This window comes from Rattus norvegicus, chromosome 14 (assembly GCF_021556685.1).
Source record: "Rattus norvegicus strain SHRSP/BbbUtx chromosome 14, alternate assembly SHRSP_T2T, whole genome shotgun sequence".
NCBI lineage: Eukaryota > Metazoa > Chordata > Mammalia > Rodentia > Muridae > Rattus > Rattus norvegicus.
The window spans coordinates 8,878,376-8,892,318 of NC_141547.1; the positions used below are offsets into that span (position 1 = coordinate 8,878,376).

The window sequence follows — 13,943 nt, forward strand, 5'->3', positions numbered from 1 at the left end:
GTGTAGCCCTGGCTGTTCTGGAACACTCTCTCTCTCTCTCTCTCTCTCTCTCTCTCTCTCTCTCTCTCTCTCTCTCTCTCTCTCGACCAGGTTGATTCATGGATTTGCCTGACTTTGCTTCCCAAGTGCCAGGATTAAAAGTGTGCACCACCACTGCCCAGCAGATCTATTTATTTTGTGTAGATTGGTGTTTTGCCTGCATGTATGTCTGTACGAGGGGGTCAAATCCGATGGAACTGGAGTTAGAGACAGATCTGAGCTGCTATGTAGGTGCTGGGAATTGAACCCTGGTCCTCTGGAAGAACAGTCATTGCCCTTAACCACTGAGTGATCTCTCCAGTCCCCCGATCCTTTTAAATTAAGGTGTGTGTGTGTGTGTGTGTGTGGTGTGTGTGTGTATGTTAGACTTAATACTACTGCATTCTAAATAGACTGTGGTACAGTATAAATATAACTGTCGGTCATGACAGACTTCATTATAGATTTCACGTTTTATTGCAATGGTATGAAACCAAACCGCTCCTAGCCATGTTTATCTGGCACAGAGACTAATTTGCTGCATGCCATCTGGATTCCAGTATATCAGACCAATGTTTATTACATGCTATGTATTTTTATATATAAAGGACATGAAAACGTGATAGGTAAGAAACCCAAAATGAGCCAGGCTGGGGTGGCTTACACCTCTAATCCCAGCACTTGGGAGGCAGAGGATCTCCGAATTGCAAGCCAGCATTGTCTACAGAGCAAGTTCCAAGGCAGCCAGGGCTACACGGAGAAACCCTGTCTTGAAAAAAAAACAAAAACAAAAACAAAACAAAACAAAAGAGGAAGAAGAAACCAAAGGTGAATTGTGTGCTGATGAGTAATACAGTTCCCTAAACTCTGGCGTTATTTATTTATATATTTCTGCATTACACAAAATGGTATTCTGCTTGCATGTGCACACAATATGCATGCAGTACCTACGGAGGCCAGAAGAGGGCGACGGGTGCCCTGGAACCGGAATTAGAGACAGGTATGAGGTGCTTTCTGGGAGCTGGGACTAGAGCCTGGGTCCTCTGGAAAATCAGCCATTGTTCTTAAATGCTGAGCCGTCTCTCCAGCTCTAACTCTGGCCTTCTTAAGTGGAGTCAAGCTACCCAGATATGTTGGTAAGCCTGACTTATTGAGTTAAATTTGGCATGAAGCAGGGCCGTCTCTGATCCCTCTACAGGGATGACAGAAGTGCTAGAAATCCACAGTGTAAGCTCTTACTTGTAAGAGATCATTGTGTAGGTTAAGTGAGGAGGCTGACCACATGGTATTAGGTAATAAATGATCTTCATTTCCATGGCTTGGTACCGTCGAGACGCTGTGTTGGTGATGCTAAAATGTACACAAATAAAATAGAATGAAATAGAACAGGACAGGATAGGACAGGACAGGACAGGACAGGACAGGACAGGACAGGACAGGACAGGACAGGACAGGACAGAACAGGCATCCTAGAAAATATAGGTAAGTTTCCCGGTGCAGGTCCTGTCAGACCTGCTTATGACTCTCAACCTTCCTAATGCTGCGACCCATTAATACAGTTCCTCATGCTCTGGTGGACCCTAACCGTAAAATTACTTTTATTGCTCCTTCATAAGTAATTTTACTACTGTTATGAATCGTAATGTAAATACCTATGTTTCCTGATGGTCTTAGGTGACCCCTGTGAAAGGGTCAGTGGACTGCAAGGGGGTGGAAACCCACAGGCTTAAGTAGAGGACATAAAAACAAACAAAAAAGGCCTGTTTGGGCAGAAAGAAGGAAGGAGCTGCCTTGTTAGGCTGATTAGATTTGATGAGCTAGCCTCAGCTTCCTTTTCCTACCTTTCTCCTCTCTGCCTCTGTCCCCCTCAAGTGCAGTCCTATGCCGAATGTCTGTCTGCTGATCTATGTTGTAACTGAAAGGAAAGGTTGGTTCTATTTCTTTAATGTGTCACCTGGTTTATATTCATCCCAAAGATCTCTCTGCTTTCTCATTGTGTGTGTGTGCGTGCGTGCATGCATGTGTGTGTGTGTGTGTGTCTGTGTCCTGTGTGTGTGCATGTGTGTCTGTGTGATGTATGTATGTCTGTGTGTGATGTGTGTCTGTGTATGATGTGTGTGTGCGTGTGTGTGTCTGTGTCTGTATGTGTGTGTGTCTGTGTGTGTGTGTGTGTATGTGTCGTGTCATGTGTGTATGCACGTGTGTGTCTGGGTGTGTGTGTGTGTGTGTGTGTGTGTGTGTATCGTGTGTGGAGGGCAGAGGACAACTGGTGGACGTTGGTTATCTAATTCCACAATATGGATCCTAGAGAACCAAACCTTTACTTACTGTGCCACATCACCGGCCCCTTATTTTTACTTTTAAGAATATATTTGAACTCAGAAGTATAGTACCTTGGTCCTAGGAGATATTAGTGTTTATCATGTTGTCAGGAGATGTACTGTTAGGAGAAAGGCCAACTCCACAGTTATCTAACTAAAGTAAGCTTTATTTAATCCTGGCCAGGATGGTGGAGACTTTGTAGCCCAGGCTAGCCCCAAACGCTTGATTCTTCTGCCTTAGACTTCCAAGTCCTAGGACCCCAGTTTATGCCACTAAGCATGTCTCTCGGCCTTGCTCTTTGGAGTAGATGTGTCTGGTCCTCGTTTGGGGCAGTAAATCCACAGCTGTGCCCTGAAGGGTAAACACCCTGCTCCTTCTCTCATCCGTAATTGGCAGGGATGAACCGGTGACTCGGGTTGACAATCCCTGACCCACTTCCCATGTCAGCCTTGCAATATGCAAGCGATCGTGGGCGTGGCTGGGCAGCTGAGCTGGTTTGCAGTGGGCTCTGTCGCTAAGTGTAGGTCCCTGGACTTGATCTTTGGGTCTGCATGGATTACGAATGACTGCTGAGGAAGAACCGACACAATCCCAGTGTGGAGGCAAAAAGCACTTGTGCTACAGAGCAAAGTGAGTGTGGGGGTTCGGGGTGAGCTCAAGGCTGTCCCAGATGAAGGCTTTAAGCCTCAGTGGAATGCTAGGTGGTTTCTCAAATCCCAGTGCATATCGCTCCTTGCTGGCTGGCCACTGTGCTGTGGAAGTAGGTGACAGCAAATATCTCGACACCTAAGTGTTGTAGTAAATATTATCGTGGGAGTTTTTACCGCACTTAGACCATATACTTCCCAAGTAAAAGACACAAAACCTAATAAACCTTAAAACATCAGAGCAGGGCAGATCTCCACCCTCTGTGCCATTTTGTCTACTCCCTGTCAGTAACCTCTGGATATCACTTACCATGTTCCCCCTGGGCCACTCCTACTTGAAAAGACCTGCCCTCATTGTCACGTGCTTAGGGTCTACCTACCCCATGGTGACTTCTTCCTCTTTCCTCCTCCTGGTCTCTGCCCAGGACCCCATAGCCCTGGAGCCTTTGCTCCGCCCCCTCTCCTGCTCAGCCCAGGATGCAGGCATCTTTATTAACCAATCAGGGATAACTTGGGGCACAGGTTTACACAACAAAAGGCTGGTATATGTGAGGATCTCCTCATCTTGGAGCAACCAGATCTTAGGGTCCAGTATATAGCATTTGAATACATATCAGCAGCAGACCAACCCTTACACCTAAGGCTGCCCGGACTCTGCGTTGAGTCTGAGACTGCACTGCTGTGGTTACAAAGGTGATTCAGGCCAAAGACTTAGAAGCCAAAGAAAGCAAAGGAGAAAATGTGGACGTTTATCAGAGAGAGGGAGGGGTGTGTGTGTGTGTGTGTGTGTGTGTGTGTGTGTGTTTAAACTAGAACGGTTCTTGAGTGAATTTCTGCTGATTAAATGATTTGAGAATTTATATGAAAACCATATAGAGACTTATTACATGTATTAGACTCAGTTCAAAGAGCACACTTAAAATTGTGTTGTTGAGGACCGAGAGATGTCTCCATGGCTGCTCTTCCAGAGGACCTGGGCTCAATCCCTAGCACCAGCTCACAACATCTGTAACTCCAGTACCAGGAAATCTGACATCCTTTTCTGGCCTCTGAAGGTCTACATACACATGGAGGAACACAGACATGCATGCAGGCATGTGGAGGAACACAGACATGCATGCAGGTATGTGGAGAAACACAGACGTGCATACATACATGTGGAGGAACACAGACATGCATACATACACGTGGAGGAACACAGACATGCATGCAGGCATGTGTGAGTGATCATCCATATACATAAGATAAAAATGAAAGTGTGAAAACCTAAAATTGTGTGGTTGACCCTCTCAAATTCTAAGTAGAAAGCTACAGTCGCCAAGGCTTAGGAAATGGAGGCAGAAGAATGAGAAGTGAAAGGCCAAAATGTAGAGGTGCAGTTTGAGTTTGAGCCCCTGTGGCCATGAAAGGCCATAACTTAGAGGTGCAGTAGAGTCTGAGCCCCTGTCGTGCATGAGGCACTTGTGTCCCGCCTTCCAGCGCCTGCGGTAAAGATGTCCCACCCATTCCCAGAAGCCAAGCCCTCCAATTCCAAGAACCTGAGAGTCCTCTTTGACGTGGACATCGGCAGGGAGCGGGTTGGACGAATTATTTTAGAATTGTTTGTAGATATTGTTCCTAAAACTGCAGAAAATTTTCGTGCATTGCATACAGGAGAAAAAGGCACTGGACCCCCAACAGGAAACCTCTCCATTTTAAAGGATTCCCTTTCCACTGAACTATTAAGAAATTCGGGGGCTGGGGATTTAGCTCAGTGGTAGAGCACTTGCCTAGGAAGCGCAAGGCCCTGGGTTCGGTCCCCAGCTCCGAAAAAAAGAAGAACCAAAAAAAAAAAAAAAAAAAAAAGAAATTCATGATTCAGGCTGGAGCCTTCTCAAATCGGATTGGGACAGGTGGAGAAAGTATTTATGGTGAAAAATTTGAAGATGAGAATTTTCATTATAAGCAGGACCGGGAGGGTTTGCCGAGCATAGCAAGTGCAGGTCCCAATACAAATGGTTCTCAGTTCTTCATCACAACAGGTCCAACTCCTCATGTGGATGGGAAACATGTGGTATTTGGTCAAGTAATAAAAGGGCTAGGTGTGGCAAGGATGCTTGAAAATGGAGAAGTGAATGGTGAAGAATCTGCCAAACTCTGTTATTGCAGAATGTGGAGAATTGAAAGAAGGGGATGACTGGGGAATATTCCCCAAAGACGGCTCTGGGGACAGTCATCCAGATTTCCCTGAGGATGCAGATATAGACTTAGAAGATGTAGATAAAATTTTATTAATATCTGAAGACTTAAAAAAATTGGAAATACTTTTTTCAAGTCTCAGAACTGGGAGATGGCCATTAAAAAATATGCGAAGGTTTTAAGGTACGTGGATATTCAAAGGCTGTTATTGAGAAAGCAGAGCTGTCCAGACTGCAGCCTGTAGCCTTAAGTTGTGTGCGGCTGAATATTGGTGCTTGTCAGTTGAGGATGTCAGATTGGCAGAGGGTAATTGACAGTTGCTTGGAGGCTCTTGAAGTGGACCCTTCAAATACTAAAGCACTGTACGGAAAGCACAAGGATGCAGGATTAACAGAATATGATCAAGCATTGGCTAATCTTAAGGTGCATGGGGTAGCCCAGGAGATAAAGCTATCCCAGCAGAATTGCTTAAAGCCAAACAAATGATAAAGGCACAGAAAGATAAAGAGAGGCAGTGTAAAAAGAGAGAGAGAGAGAGAGGAGAGAGAGAGAGAGAGAGAGAGAGAGAGAGAGAGAGAGAGAGAGAGGGGCAGTGTATGCAAAGATGTTTGCTTAATAAAGATTAAAGTTTCCTTAACTATTATATGTTACATTGATTATATAAAAGACAATGTATATTGTATACTATACAATGTATATACAATGTATATTACTGTCTACATGATCCCTGATGTGTCCTTTGATCATTGTTTACATAGAGGTGCTGACATAGGTTCCTTCTTAATCAAATGTTATGAAATACAAAAGAAAAAAAAGTGAAAGGTCATCCTCGTCTGGACAGTGGGTCTGAGACCTGAATGGAATCCTCAGCTTCCCACACATTAGCCAACTACGCTACCATCCGAGCTCCAACCCCAGCTCAGGCTTCCCTTTGCTTTATTGCTTGTCCAGTTGTGTCACCGCCTAGGCATAGCGACAGTCATTTATTAGGAATAGGGTTCCTTCGACTGAACAATATAAAGAAAACTCGTGAAGAGCAAGCTGGGAGGAAGTCTTCACTGTGGCGCCAACGTCACTAAATGCCACCATTTGTCTTTTAGGAAGCTCGGTGGACATGCTCTACAGTTTTGCTAAGTGCTCGAGGTTAGACCTGATCTTTGGTCTAAATGCGTTACTAAGAACCCCAGACTTGCGGTGGAACAGCTCCAACGCCCAGCTTCTCCTCAACTACTGCTCTTCCAAGGGTTATAACATCTCCTGGGAACTGGGCAACGGTATGTATCCGGGAACATTTCATTCATAAATGCATTTTCTGTTTTTATATTCCATCAGTCCCCACCTTATTTTTTGAGGCAGTTTTTTTTTGTTTGTTTGTTTGTTTGGGTTTTTTGTTTTTGTTTTTTGTTTTTGGTTTTGTTTTTTTTTGTTTTTGGTTTTTTGATTGTTTGTTTGTTTGTTTGTTGTTGTTTTTGGCTACTGAGCCCTGGGATTTCTGTCTGTCCCTCCCAGCCGTTGCTGGGTTACAGGCACACTACTACACCAAGCATTTCATGTGGGTCCTAGGGATATGAACTAAGGCCTTCTTGCTTTCGACAACAAGCACTTTGTTAACTGCTACCCTAAATGCTGGTGGTGTTGGTTATGTGTCTGTCTGTCTGCCTTTTCTTTCTTCCTTTCTTTTTTCAAATGTGCATCATCATCATCATCACATCATCGTCGTTGTCGTCATCATATATATGATATATGTGATAGGGGACGGTCACATGCCACAGAAGACCCATGAATAGGTCAGAGGACAGTTTCTCGAGGTTGGTTCTGTCCTTCCGGCTCTGTGTGTTCTCTGAAATGCTTCACCAGCCAGACTATCTCATTGGCACACCTTCATGTAGTCATGAGATGAGAAAACCTACAGGAGCCATCGCTCTGGGCTTCCTCCCACATTCCCATAAGCACTGCAGTCCTTTAAACCTCTTGTGCTTAGCACAATGGACTTGTTTAAACGGTGAGGTTGGCAGTTTGATTTTCCCCCTCCCTTGCATTTGTTTTTCAGTCTGTCACGCAATCTCCACATGGCGGTTTGAATGAGAAATGTCCCCGTAGGCTGAGGTATACGCAGACTGGGTCTTTTACTGGAAGAAGGGTTGGGGGAGGTAGTGTGGCCTTGCTAGCTAGAGGAAGTGTTTACTGTGAGCTGGCTTTGAGGGTTTATAACCTCATCTCTCTCTCTCTCTCTCTCTCTCTCTCTCTCTCTCTCTCTCTCTCTCTCTCTCTCTCTCTCTCTCTCTCTCTCTCTCTCTCTCTCTCTCTCTCTCTCTCTCTCTCTCTCTCTCTCTCTCTCCCTGTCTCAGCTTCCTGAGTTGGTCACTATAAAACATATCCTTTAAAACAATAAGCAATATAAATTATTTCTTCCACAAGCTGCTTTCAGTCATTGCAGCAGAAAGTACTTACTACACTCCCGACCACATTCCAACTTCCACTTCATGCTCAAGCTGTCTGGAAGTTTCCAGCGTAGATTATAGAGAGTTGCGAGCCACCAGGTGGGTCCAGGCCAAATGAAAGAACAGCCTGTGTTCAGCCTGTGTTCTTCACCGTGGAGCCATCTCTCCAGCCCCAAGGAACGTATAAGTTCTACCTAACACGTTAATGATTAGTCAGATTTATTCAAAATATTTGTAGAAGAATTTCCCATGCATCAGTCGAAAAGCTAAATGTGAGGCCCAAAGACAAAAACGCCATCATCTGATGAACACACGCTGTTCGGACAGACACTGTTCTACACATAATAGTTTTCTCCCTGCCTGTTCTTTTCATTTCTTGTTTTCTTTCTCTCTCTCTCTCTCTCTCTCTCTCTCTCTCTCTCTCTCTCTCTCTCTCTCTCTGTGTGTGTGTGTGTGTGTGTGTGTGTTTACATGCTTGTCTGCTATGCTTATATGCATGAACATCAAAGGCCAGAGAACACCCTAAAGTGTCATTCCTTGGGTGTGAGCAAGCTGTGGTCTCTCACTCACCTTGGAACTCACCTTGTAGACTAGGCTGGCGGGAGAGCACGCCACAGAGGTCCTCTTGCCTCTGCCTCTCCAGTGCTAGGTTTACAAATGAGCCACCATGTCTGGCTTTTTTACATGGAGTCTGGGGGTTCAAATTCAGGACCCCTGCTTGCAAGGCTGGTATTTTACCAATTGCACAATGTCCCTAGCCCTCGTTTTTCTCTTGTTCTTTGTAAGGGAATAAATAAAAATCAGGCTATAAATCCTGGAGGTAACCTACTTTCCAAATGCTTAACATCTCTACTAGTAACTTGAATTTGTTTACCCCACCCTCATGCCATGACCCAAATGTTGGTTTCCAAGCTCTTGTCTTTTTTTTTTAAATTTATTTATTTATCATATATATGAGTACACTTTAACTGTCTTCAGACACACCAGTAGAGGGCCTCAGATCTCATTACAGATGGTCATGAACCACCATGTGATTGCTGGGATTTGAACTCAGGACCTCTGGAAGAGCAGTCAGTGCTCTTAATCACCGAGCCATCTCTCCAGCCCCAAGCTCTTGTCTTTAATAACTCTTCTTGACTTTTGATTCTAGGTTTTATAGTTTGAACAATGTTTTGTTGCTGTAGGCTTGTGTTGAAAGAAAGAATGTTCAGGTGAGAGGTGAGTGTGAGACTTGCTGTCTTTCAGAGCCCAACAGTTTCTGGAAGAAAGCTCAGATTTCCATCGATGGGTTGCAGCTAGGAGAAGACTTTGTGGAGTTGCATAAACTTCTACAAAAGTCAGCTTTCCAAAACGCAAAACTCTATGGTCCTGACATTGGTCAGCCTCGAGGGAAGACAGTTAAGCTGCTGAGAAGGTAGGAACTGGGGGTGTACAACTAATTTCTTCTTCTTCTTCTTCTTCTTCTTCTTCTTCTTCTTCTTCTTCTTCTTCTTCTTCTTCTTCTTCTTCTCCTCCTCCTCCTCCTCCTCCTCCTCCTCCTCCTCCTCCTCTTCTTCTTCCTCTTCCTCCTCTTCCTCCTCTTCCTCCTCTTCCTCTTCTTCCTCCTCCTCCTCTTCTTCCTCCTCCTCCTCTTCCTCCTCCTCTTCTTCCTCTTCATCCTCCTCCTCCTCCTCCACTTCCTCCTTCTCCACTTCCTCCTTCTCCTCCTTTTCTCTTGGTTTTTCAAGTTAGAGTTCCAGGCTGTCCTGGAACTGATTATATAGACCAGGATGGCTTAGAACTCAGAGATTCACCTGTCTCTGCCTCCTGGATTCTGGGATTAAAGGTATAGGCCATCACCACTTGAAGCCTTCTTATTTTATTTTTAATGCTTAAATTAATGTGTACTTGAACTTAGCCCGCTGAACTGAGATTAGATGGTCCCAAATTTGTTGACAATAGCCAAAGTGTCCTAGGAAGAGGTAGTCGAGCATGTGCCTTCTGTCAGGCGTGAGCAGGGTATTGCTATGGGCTGTATGTATGTCCTAGAGTCTCCTATCAGCCTGTTTGGTCTGACTCTGGCTTCAGCTCTGAGGGACAGGGGTTTCCTTCTTAGCTTTCGCTGCTCTCTCGGCAAGAAAGCGGAACCCCTTTCCTCCGGTGGAGACGCCCCAGTAGTCCACATATTGGTAAACAGCTTGCTGCTTAATTATATGGTTTACCAAAATAGGAAATATTCAAGGATTCTGGAGCAAATGCCAAGTATGATTAAGATATTTGTGCTGCCTGAGACTCATAGTTGGCCCTCCCCAGGGGATGAAGCTCTTCTGAGGCACTCATTTGTTTGAGGGTAAGTGACCAACACGGGACTTTTCTTCTAGCTTCCTGAAGGCTGGTGGAGAAGTGATTGACTCTCTCACCTGGCATCAGTAAGTACTCACAGCTCAGTGCTCCATTATTAATGTCGGTTTGTTTGACGCCCTCCCCCAGGCCCTCGTGAGGCAATCATAGTTACAAATGGCAGCTCACAGGCTGGAGACCTGGCTCGGGCTTAAAAGCACCACTTGCTGTTCTTGCAGAGGACCTGGGTTTGGTTCCCAGCTCACAACCACCGGTAACTCCATCTCTAAGAGATCCAATACCCTTTTCTGGCCTCCAAGGGCACGACACACACATGTGCGTGTAACTCTTACAGGCGCACATTTACACACACACACACACACAAATTTAAAAAAAGTTGGGTGTGGTTGGTGGTGCACATCTTACCACTCAGGAGATCTCTGTGAGTTCAAGTCCAGCCTGGTCTACACATTGAGTGCCAGGCCAACCAAGGCTACAGGCTGAGACTGTGTCTCTAAATAAACAAATAGTTTTTTTTTTTAATAGAGATTCTTTTCTGACGTTGGTTTGGTTTTTGTTTTGATTTTTTTTTTTGAGACAAAGTCTCTGTGCCACACCTCCCCCCCCCCGCCCCTTTTTGGTTTTTTGAGACAGGGTTTCTGTGTGCAGCCCTGTCTCTCCTAGAATTCTCTCTGTGGTCCAGGCTGACCTCAGACTCAGAGATCCGGCTGCCTCTGCCTCCTAAGTGCTGGCCTTAAAGGTGTGCACCACCACCTCCCGCCAAAAGAATAAGAATTCTTTTTTTTTCTTTTTTCTTTTTTTCGGAACTGGGGACCGAACCCAGGGCCTTGCGCTTGCTAGGCAAGCACTCTACCACTGAGCTAAATCCCCAACCCAAGAATAAGAATTCTTAATGCTGAAAAAATAATTCCAGTTGTATTTATTGTTGTTTTTGCCTGAGTGGGGATTGACTTTTAAAAGTTCAATAAACAGGTGGCATCTCGAATGCCATTATACAAACATTTTAATATTAATTAAACAAAAATGTAATGTTTTAAATAATGTGGTGGTTCTTACAAAGGTCGAGGTACGCAGCCAACTGAGCCATGAGCTACAGAAACAGGAAAACCAGTTGCTTGCCGATGAATGAGTAACCCCGAGTACCTGTACTGGGCCTGTCTTTTTAGCCACAAGAACTGATACATAGTTATTTGATAAAGTAGTCCCTTCTGATACATAGTTATTTGGATAAAGTAGTCCCTTCCCCGTGTTCCTTTCTCTCTGGAAGAACTGCCATTTTAAAAGTAATAATGATGAGAAAATGTATGAAGAGGAACAAGGTTCACAACTGACTGAACAGCAGGGAGTAAATTGTCATTTTTTTCTGAATAATTTAGCTACTACTTGAATGGACGAGTTGCGACCAAAGAAGATTTTCTGAGCTCTGATGTCCTGGACACTTTTATCCTATCTGTGCAAAAAATTCTGAAGGTAATAGTCTTTCTCAGTTTTTCATGCCACACCAGTCTCTACGATACGGTCTGATGATGTCTATGGATTGACATATTCTATTCCTGATTTTAAAGAGTGAGCACCGTGTCTCCTTCCTTGGTTTCCTCCTCAGTATTGGATCTTATTTCGTTGTGATGGCTAGAAATTGAAATCCTTCTAATGGCCTTTCAGTGGCGTTGACGATCATAGACCATGTTTACTTCTCTTCCTTCTGTACCTTAGTAGGCCCATAAAAGAGAATGGCGAAGGCCTGCATGATTACCGATGGATTTATAACTAACAGGACAGATGAGCCCCGAGACACGACACTCTGTGTGCCATTCACACTCAGCACTGAGGTGATTGACTTGTTTGCAATGGCCTTGTTCCTCAGGTGACTAAGGAGATGACACCTGGCAAGAAGGTCTGGTTGGGAGAGACGAGCTCTGCCTACGGCGGCGGAGCGCCCTTGCTGTCCAATACCTTTGCAGCTGGCTTTATGTGAGTGACACTGTGTGGCCTTCGGGCTCAGATTCCAGCTCTTCTGCATCCACTAATGGCAGCCAAAACCCGCATCCAGTACAGTTTCCGAGGTAGAGCCCTAACATTGTGTGCCAGGGACTTAGAAAAAAAGTGGTTTTCCAGGCTGGAGAGATTGCTCAGTGGTTAGGGACGCTGGCTGTATGTATAGGACTGGGGTTCAAGTCCCAGCACCTACATAGTAACTCCACATTTAGGAGATTCAGTGCTATCATACAGTTTCCATGGGCACCAGGTATGCACAGGCTGCACAGACATACATGCAGGTGAGAACACATACACGTTTATGTAAGGTTTGCTAAACTGTGTCGGACATCTTTAATTGGTGTCCCTAGACAACCATTGTAAACAAGTATAAAATTTCTTTTATCAAGTTTGGCCGGGCATGAGGACATGCATTTGTCACTCTAGCTACTTAGGAAGCTGGGGCAGGAGGATTGCACGTTCAAGATCTGATTGGACTACAGAGTGAGTTCAAGGCCAGGCTGGACAACTAAGGGGTCTTGTCTGAAAATAAAAACATGAAATGAGGCCTGAAGATATAAGTCAGTGGTAGAGAGCTCACTAGAGGGTTCACAGGCGGGGTTGGGGATTTAGCTCAGTGGTAGAGCGCTTGCCTAGCAATTGCAAGGCCCTGGGTTCCGTCCCCAGCTCCGAAAAAAAAGAAAAAAGAAAAAAAAAAGAAAAGAAAAAGAAGAAAAAAAGATTGGGGCTGGAGAGATGGCTCAGCGGTTAAGAGCACTGACTGCTCTTCCAGAGGTCCTGAGTTCAATTCCCAGCAACCACATGGTGGCTCACAATCTGTAATGGGATCTGGTGTGTCTGAAGACAGCTACAGTGTACTCGTATACATTAAATAAATAAATAAATAAATAAATAAATAAATAGAGGGTTCACAGGCCCCAAGATCCACCCACAGTGTGCCAATGGTAACGATGATGACGGTGGTGATGATGATGACAGTGATGATGATGATGGTGATGATGGTGGTGGTGATGATGATGGTGATGAAGAAGAAGATGGTGGTGGTAGTAATGGTGATGAAGATGATGACAGTGATGATAGTGGTAATGGTGATGGTGATGAGGAAGAGGAGGAGGAAGAGGAGGAAGGGAAGAAAGGAACAATTGTGTTTGAAAAATAGGCCAAAGAATTTGTGTAATCTTTCTGTCACTGTGGAAAAATACCAGAGATAAGCATGTAAGAAAGGAAAGGTTTATTTGGCTCACTATTGGAGGCTTCAGCCCCAGATCACTTGGTCCTGTTGCCTTTGGGTCTATGAAGCAGACTGTTAATGGCAGACACATATGGTAGTGAAACTGCTCACCTCATGGGTGATCAGAAGCAAAAGAGAAGGAGCCAGGAGGACCGGGTACCCCTTCCCCCAAGGATCTATGGCCTCCAGCTAGGCCTTCTTGCCTCACACAAGCACCGTAAGCCGAGGCCTTTGGAGACCATTTAAGGTCCAAGCCGTGAGAGTCCTTTCTCTAAGGAAGCTTGCTGTTTTCCAAGAGGCCACAGCTCCCTCGTGAACCCCTGTGGGAAGAGAAAGGAGGTAAACAAGGGGAGGAAAGAAGGGTGGGGAGGGGAGGGACAAGGATAAAAGTCCTCCCAGAGTTTGGGCTCTGAGGACACTTAGTGCGCATGCAGCTTCCTTGCAGAGTCTCAAGCTCAGCCCTAAAACACTTACGTCGCACTCAGAGGGTGACCTGTGCACCTCAGGACTGGCTGTGACAGCTCGGTGACCACTGCATACATTTGGTGGCTTTGGAGCTGGGGTGGCTTCCAGTTGGCATCTGGCTGCCCGGTCTTCATCCTGGAGCCCACTTCCGTTCTTACTCCTTTGTCCCTACCATCTTCCATGTTATGAGGCAGAGTCAAACATGAGCCTTCAGTGTTTGCACACAGAGCTGAGGAGAAGACAGAAGAGTCTGCCATTCGCCGAAGGTGTGGGGGAGAGAGGAGATGATCCTAGCGTTTTGGTTGT

The 13,943-nt window shown here is 45.2% G+C and overlaps 1 protein-coding gene and 1 pseudogene across 1 annotated transcript in view; both read left to right on the forward strand.

Moving 5' to 3' along the window:
• Positions 1–13,943, forward strand: part of Hpse (heparanase) — a 40,453-nt gene that overhangs the window by 15,360 nt on the left and 11,150 nt on the right. Inside the window, 5 exon segments of the mRNA NM_022605.1 lie at positions 6,266–6,439; positions 8,852–9,020; positions 9,967–10,014; positions 11,323–11,416; positions 11,811–11,917. Of these exon segments, the coding sequence (NP_072127.1) occupies positions 6,266–6,439; positions 8,852–9,020; positions 9,967–10,014; positions 11,323–11,416; positions 11,811–11,917 (592 nt within the window).
• LOC148001211 (peptidyl-prolyl cis-trans isomerase D pseudogene) lies at positions 5,004–5,791 on the forward strand (annotated as a pseudogene).